The 7,962-nt window shown below is 46.2% G+C and overlaps 1 protein-coding gene across 1 annotated transcript in view; it reads right to left on the reverse strand.

Annotated features, from left to right (window-relative positions):
* The window catches only part of spire2 (spire-type actin nucleation factor 2), a 31,082-nt gene that overhangs the window by 18,446 nt on the left and 4,674 nt on the right, over positions 1 to 7,962 (reverse strand). Inside the window, exons 2-4 of the mRNA XM_063197276.1 lie at positions 7,404 to 7,447; positions 4,455 to 4,871; positions 2,773 to 2,853 (exon numbers count right to left, since the gene is read on the reverse strand). Of these exons, the coding sequence (XP_063053346.1) occupies positions 2,773 to 2,853; positions 4,455 to 4,871; positions 7,404 to 7,447 (542 nt within the window). The remainder of the gene's footprint in view (positions 1 to 2,772; positions 2,854 to 4,454; positions 4,872 to 7,403; positions 7,448 to 7,962) is intronic.

A 7,962-nucleotide genomic window follows, 5' to 3' on the forward strand; every position in this document is an offset into this window, starting at 1 on the left:
CCAAAAATAAACTTAGTGAAACGCGTGGGACCTTCAGTTGCGGCGTGATGACGTCAGGTGGATTAGCAGCTGACATCACTGTTGGACAACTGCCAGAATTTTTTAAAATTATTATTATTATTATTATTATAAAGTATTTTTGGGGGGTTTTGCCTTTATTATTACAGGACAGTATAAGAGTAGACAGGAAATGACTGGGAGAGAGAGATGGGGGAGGATCGGGAAATGACCCCGTCCGGACTCGAACCAGGGTGCCCGTGGGTGAGCATGCAAGCCCAAATGTGGGGGGCTTAGCACACTGCGCCACAGCGCCCCCAACTGCCAGAATTAATATTGCTTGTAAAGCACATAATTCTATATGTGTTCATGCAGAGTTTTGATGACCTCCAGACGGCCGGAAGAATCTACAATGTACTGTAAAAAGCCAGGAAAATAAAGAGAAGGCATTGAACGAGAAAGTTTGTCCAACTTTTGGCCTATACTGTATGCACACACGCACGCACGCAAGCACACGCACACAGGCACACACACACACACACAACAAGCACATACATACACACATGCAGACACACACACTGACACCCGCATAAACCAACCCACACACGCACCAGCTACAAATCTGTCATCATCCATGCCAACAGGGACATTTTCTTATGCATAATTCAGTAGCGCTAACTTCAATCTTTACAACGACTTTTCCCAAAAAAAGCACTATAATTTAGGGGTTGAAGTCGAATCACTGGAGCACCACAGTCGTCTCTTTATATGACCGGTTTTGTCAGAACAGATGGTATTTGTCAATTGGATAAGTTAATGTATTCAAGTCCTGTTGTTTCTAGTAGGAGAGAGTGTGACTCCATTATAAAAGACACCATAGTCAGTGTTTCCTGCAGTTAAACGACTGAGCCAGCTGGCATCAGCACAGGTACACACACTGATAACAGTCCAAAATCCAAATAGTGTTGGATTGGGCTAAAGACGTGGGGCCTATTTATGGACCTAAATTGAGCTCTCAGAGGAGAAATAAGACATGTTCAAGAGCGGGCCCATCTCTGTAATTTATTTGTCATATATAAGTTTCTTTGTCATTGCTCTTCACATGGCGTCAAAGGCTTAAAACATACATTGGTAATCTGCGGTACATCTTATTTATGTAGCGTCAATCTGTTATGCTCTGTCAGCATAGTAAGGGCAAAGAACATTGAGGAAGAAGAATCTATGATCTTCAGTGACATTAACGTGAAATAAGGAAAAAGCAATGTTGTCTGTTTAGCTAGTTTAGTGTATTCTGGGCATAGGTGCTATTGTTATACTAAAACCAAAGGAAAGGATACAATGCTGCAGTATATCATGACAAAAGTACCAAAGTCTTTATTTTACTCTGGACCAGTGATGATAATTCATCTGAAGTGGTGTCATACCACTCAGCCAACAAGTAGCTAACGAATGACAAATACGTAGCTCAGAGACCCCTGGAGTCAATGTGCGCGCCATGACACATAAGATGAACTGAAGGAAGGAACACTTGTCAGTGCCTTTTTTTAGCTCGAGGCAAGTGAGATGCTACATAGAAGCAGGAGATTAAATAGAGGTTAGCTGTACTACACTGTGTGCCAGCCCTGAGCATCACTCCCTGTATGACGAGCAAGGGTACAGGTCTTTTCGACGAATGGATTCTTGAGAGGGGACCATTCCAACAAAACGTTGGACCATTCGTATAAGGCAGGGGATCTTTCGTCAAAGACGTTCCGTCTACCGCAAAAGCCTACGAAACGTCCTTAAAATTGAACTAAAGATCCTTAGGTTTGAACTAAACGTCCCTTCAGCCTGCCTACACGAGCAAGCTTCAGCCAAGTGTTCTGTCGAGATGGGTTGCTTTATTGAGAAGAGCTACCTACAGGTTTTTAACATAGCCCAAACCCAAACCCAACCCCTTGTGGCGTTACTGTAGCATGTTGTAATGGTTTTGGTAGCTCAGTACAATAGGTAGCTGATATCAACACTACACTGGTATTCTGCCGAGATGGGTTTCTTTATCGAGATGAGCTATCAATGAGCTGTAAGTCAGGCTATAGGTTAGGCTACAACACACACTGTAACCTTATTCCCTGGGTCAGCACTTCCCAACTTTCTGTCTTGTCTACTGACTGAACCATTTTGTCGTACCATGAGTACCCCCTTACTCATGCTCTTTATCTTTTCATCTACCCCAATGTGACTGTGCTCCATACATGTGTTATTATTACATTTTGACAAGGTACGCCCTGGTTGTACCCGGTGGTTATTAATAACTTCCCTAGGGCAGTGTTTCACAACCTTTTTTGTCCTATGCACCACCTACGCTATTTTGCCATATGATGACTACTGCCTGAGCTCTACATCTCTTCCTCTAACCCAAATGTCACTACACTCTCCATATTTGTCTACTACATTTTTTCACGTACCCCCTGAGGTGTGCTTGTGCACAGCGGTACATGTACCCCCTGGTTGGGAATCACGGCCCTCGGGGGGCGCTGCTGTGGTGCGGAGGGCGGTGTATCTTATGAAGTGGAGGAGACGCGCTCACACTATCGCCTACTATAAATACAGATTATAACTGGGTGATGAATCCCACATAATACATTGATGAATGAAGGAAACAAAGGACAGCACTCTTCAGACTTTTCTCTGTTTATTCGCCTACGAATGTTTCGGGCAGGGCCCTTCTTCAGCGTGTAATGGCGATTGCGCCGTAAGGTGGTAGGTGTGCCCTAAATAGGCGGCGTATCTCACCCAGTCTGTGTGTTTGAGGTCGTCCAGCTCGGCCACACTCCTGTCCTCCTTGCTCTCCTCCTTCCTGATCTTCTTCAGCATCTAGAGAGGGTGCAGAGACAGACAGAGCAAGAGCGGCAGAACAGAAGAGGCAGCAAGTGGGCCCCAATCAATATCAGCACGAGAGGAGAGGAGAGGAGAGGAGAGGAGCACCTCTTTAGGCAAAACGTGACTCACCACCACTGTCATCATCATCACTCGCCGCCATTATGACTGCAGTGAAGTGGAGCATGAATTATTCAATATGATCAGCAACACAAGAGGCTCTCTGAAATCATGGTAACGCAGGCAGACAAAGAGAGAGAGCAAGGTTGGTGGTGTTTGGGTGGGGTGGCTGTGGAGGACAGTTCTTCATGGTAGCCTGCTTAGCAGCCGATGGGGTCGCCGGTGGACCTATTCACTATTTGCTGAAAATACTCAACTACATCATAGCAACATCGCTATGACTATACAGAGAGCCAAGTAACAGATTAAGACACAGAAATTAAAATTTTGGTGACAGTAAAGTTATAACATAGGCTCTGCGCAAAGGGGATAAAGATAATGTCAACTAACCTGGTCCTCTGAAAAGCATGGTAGCACAGAGACAGCAGGTTTGGTGAAGTGGGAATGGTGGGTTGGTTGATTGGTAAGGGGTTGTAAAGAGTTAATGTCAAGCATACAGTAGCCTAGTATCAACTAGCTTCTCTGGTGAGGAGGGTTACTGATGGAGTAGTATGACGAGCATGATAATCAGTCTGATTTTGAGTGAGAATAAGCTCCTCTTCAGATCTAAATGACTCGCTCATCTGTCTCTCGTTCTTTCGCAAATCCCCTTTGCACTCTGTCCGGTATTGTACGTAGTATTTCAGCAAGCATACTGCGGATGTAATATAGCCTGGTGAGTCAGACTTAAACCCAAATCAGACTGGAATCGTTCTGTTCAGACAGCTCAGGGCCGTGGTGGGATCCAAAATGGTTCAAACTGGTTTAAAAGCCTCATTCAAACAGAGGGAGGGAAGAAACTTGTGTTGTGATTGGTGGGCCTGTGCTGGTGCCTGTTGTGGTGATCTTACAAGGACCAGGGATAGACCAACTTGCCAGGCAAAAATGTTTTTTTCCTGCAAAGCAGGTTCGTGTAATTTACTAGGCTAGATGGGGTAATGTGTGTCATATATGCCTGCACATCTTACCTTGCTTTCAGAAAGCATCAGCCTTTTCTAAATCAGGTTTTGAGGTGCAGGTGGTGGGTATTTGTTCACTTCATAGGGAAGATACCGCACACTCTTGTCCACTCAAGTTGGCCTCACTGGCCGAAACGTTAGTTTACATAAATTCAGCATTGTAAAAGAGTGTGCAGTATCTTCCCTATGAAGTGAACAGGACTGAGAGTGGCCACTTCATGATCATAAGACCAACTCCCAAACCATTAGGCCAAAGCTACCCTTTTCAGTCCAAACCTGGGGATTGTGCAGGGCTGTAAATGAACTTTTTTCACCAACAGCCAAAATGACAAGTAGATGATAGTCTTACTAGCCAAATACACACTCACTAATGGGTCAAAGTGGCTAGTAGTAAGTTGGTCTTTTCTACCAGCCAAACAGACATTTCACCAGCATTTGGCCGGTTGGCTGGTGTTGATTTAGATCCCTGAATGTACGTACCTCCTTGGCATCCCTTATCTTGGTCAGGAAGGTTTGCAGCTCCAGCGTCTCCACAAACAGGGCCCGGCACACAGCCTGGTAGTGCTCCGGCGCCAGGCCAGGGTTGGCCAGCCGGGTGGCACACAGCGCCATCACCTGCCGGAAGGTGCGCACAGCGCAAGCAGCAGTCCCGTCGCCTCCCCCCTCCCCCAGCACCTCTTCTTCCTCCTCCTCATCCTCCTCCTCTCCTTCCTGGCCGCTGTAGCCTTCGTCGGCCACACCGCTCCCCCCGGCTTCGCTGCCGGCCTCGCCACTCTCGGCGCCCCCCACCATGCGGTCGATCAGCTGCTCCAGCTGGGGACTCAGCTCCCGCTCCTCGCTGTCGTCCAGACCCCAGTCCAGGGCCTTGTAGATGGCCACGCCCAGGGACTGCACCAGCTGCAGCATGGAGGACCAGAAGGGTAGAGAAGGGGGAATTAGGGATGTGTCTATCAAAACATCACATTATAGAGGTGCAGGAGTGAGTTAGTATACAGAGGTGTATTATATTACATTACACATGACACTAAGTTTGTAGTTGATGTTCTTTTCTTATCCAACTATGACATGGGGTAATGAGAAAGGGGGTGAGTTAGGATGTAGTCCCATAAAGTACGCCGTTTCACCAGTGGAACACCACAATAGTCATTGAAACGTTAACTACCATAGCACTACACTACTATGACATAACACCGGGCCTTTAGTAATGCATTATACCTGTATTCATTGCTATTCTGGTAACAGCAAAGTTGTAACGCTGTGTCTTAACAGGATATCACATAATATTTATGGGTGCAGGTGTGAATCAATATACATCATACAGTAGCCTATTACACTACATTATATTACACTTAGTTATATTACACATGAGGAAAGCTAGGTCTGTGGTGTGCATGGAATTGGAGGACCTCACTACAACAGCCGAAAACAGGACACTGAGCAGACTGGACTCCATACTGGAAAATGACAGACACCCCCTGCACCCGCTTCTGGCCAACCAGAGGAGCGTGTTCAGCTACAGACTCCGGGCCTTCCCCTGCCGTACAGACAGACTACGGAAGTCATTTGTTCCTAGGGCCATCCAGCTCTTCAACACCACACAGAAAGACAAAATGAAAGAGATTGTCATTGGTGACTGGACTGCCTAAACCACCCCCAACCGCTCCAGATTTTTTATCTCTACTGAACAGCTACACTTCACCCAACACCCCCCCCCCACCCCCCCCCTCCCCCCCCCATGGAGCAAGCGCCTGCACTACCTTGGACACTTTAAGGGACTGCTCAACACAGGACAATAAACTCACTACACCCCACCTCAGCTACCTCACCTATCCCCTGGGATAGCATCTGTGAACTATTTAATTCTGCAATTTTATTCTTACTGGACTATCTCAACCACTGGAAAAGCTACTGTGAACTGCCTTATTTTTATTTTTTATTATTTTTTATTTTTTAACTGAGGGACTTCTACAATGCACAATCATTAGAACTACTTTGGCTCTTTTATGTGTACTGAACACTTTTATCTTGACTTTTTGTGTATATGTATGCAACATGATGCCCTACAAGGACCTTTGTGTGTGTGTGTGTGTGTGTGTGTGTGTGTGTGTGTGTGTGTGTGTGTGTGTGTGTGTGTGTGTGTGTGTGTGTGTGTGTGTGTGTGTGTGTGTGTGTGTGTGTGTGTGTGACAATGTGTGTGACAATGTGTGTGTGTTGGGGGGGGAGAGAGAGGATGTGTGTGTGTGAGAGAGAGGGGGAGAGGGAAGGAGGGAGGGAGGGAGAGAGAGAGAGTGTGTGTGGCGATATACTTTTACTGTAATGTGCATTTATGTGTATAAGTTCTTTGTGTATGTTTGGATTTGTGTATTTATGTAAGCTGATCAATAAAAGTACTCTATTCTACTCTACTCTACTCTACATTACACCCATTACATTACACTTAGTTGTTCTTATTCAACTACGGCGAGGGCTAATGGGCGGGGGGGGGGCGGGGGGGGGGGGGGGGGGGGGGGGGGGGGGGGGGGGGGGGGGGGGGGGAGGGGGGGGGGGGGGGGGGGGGGTGAGGGGGGGGGGGGGGGTTACGGTGAAAAAGTGAGTTAGAATGTATTACATAATATGATACTATTATATTATGTAAAGCGGGATGAGTTAGGGTAAATCACATTACATTAAATTGCATTACAAGTAATGCAATTTAAGGTACAGTATGTAATATGATTGCACTTAGTAGCTAAGATGCTCTATTCTTACCCTGAGACACTTAGGGCTATATTACAATTTTATGGACAAGATCGGTGTCCCTGGAGTAATGTGAGTTTCCAATGCCTTGCTCAAGGGCATTTCAGGCATGGTTGAGGGAGCAGGATATTAAAAAGATGGAAAGCAGTCTATGCCTATAAATTATGAAATGATTGGAAACATGAAAGGACAAAAAATGACAAAAGCCTCTATCAGTGGTATAAAAAGAAGAAGAAAAAACATGTTAAACAGTCTTAAATTTCATATGCGAATGTTAACACAAAAACAGCAGTCTAACTCTCTAATCCGCATTCTTATTCACAATACCGTATAATATGCTGACTCTAAATATCCATCCCCTGTATGTGAAATGATACTGTACGCTTGCTTTCATGGTATTTATTTCAGCTTTTGATCCTTGCCCTTGGCGCACTCCTGGCTGCCACCATGTCTGCCCACTACAGTACTGTCTGTGTGCCATGGGCAGGAAGGGACGCTGGAAATACATAAAAGCACGTGCCAAGTGTACACACACCCATCAGTTTCGATCGCCACAAAGGCAAAGTTCCCCTGGAAGACATCTAGAGAGGGAGATAAGGGAGGCCTGGGTCCATGGGCCGGCGACAGGAGAGAGGAGAGGAGGAAGAGAGGAAGGGAGGGAGGGGAGGAGGGTATGGGTGGGGAGGGACTCACCTGGCTTTCAGCAACAGGAGGGTAGGAGAGCGCTCCCGTGTCATCTGAGGAGAGAGGGGACAGAAAGGGAGATGACAGATATGAGGCCACTCTCACACCTCTCCCCAGTCCCGGCCGTTACCACAGTTCTCCTGTTCAAAAAGCCCAACCTGCAGCTACCGCATGAACATAAAGGGGCCCTAGTCTCCTTACACCAACAATGAACAGAGCCGCCAGACCTGTTGTTAAGAAATTCTCTGCATGTATTATTGAAAATATAAGCTTTCTGTGTTTCTGGTTAAACTTTGTGTCTGAACTCTGTTCTGTGAGCTCTTGCTCTGAGTTATGTGACATCTGTACCAGGAGAAGACATCTCTCCCAAGGTTGTCCCGGACGAGTTTACCACTTCGCTGAACTTTGACCTTGCATGTTTATTCTCCGTGGAAGTTATATATCAGATACAGCGCCATTGTCGGAACAAGGGACAGACAGACTATATATGGTTCTACATATGCATGACAGGAAAGATGACGTTAGTGTTTACTTGTTAGGAGAAAATAAAGGCTTGTCCCCGCTGTCA

The sequence above is a fragment of the Engraulis encrasicolus genome, chromosome 4, assembly GCF_034702125.1.
Source record: "Engraulis encrasicolus isolate BLACKSEA-1 chromosome 4, IST_EnEncr_1.0, whole genome shotgun sequence".
In the NCBI taxonomy this organism is placed as follows: domain Eukaryota; kingdom Metazoa; phylum Chordata; class Actinopteri; order Clupeiformes; family Engraulidae; genus Engraulis; species Engraulis encrasicolus.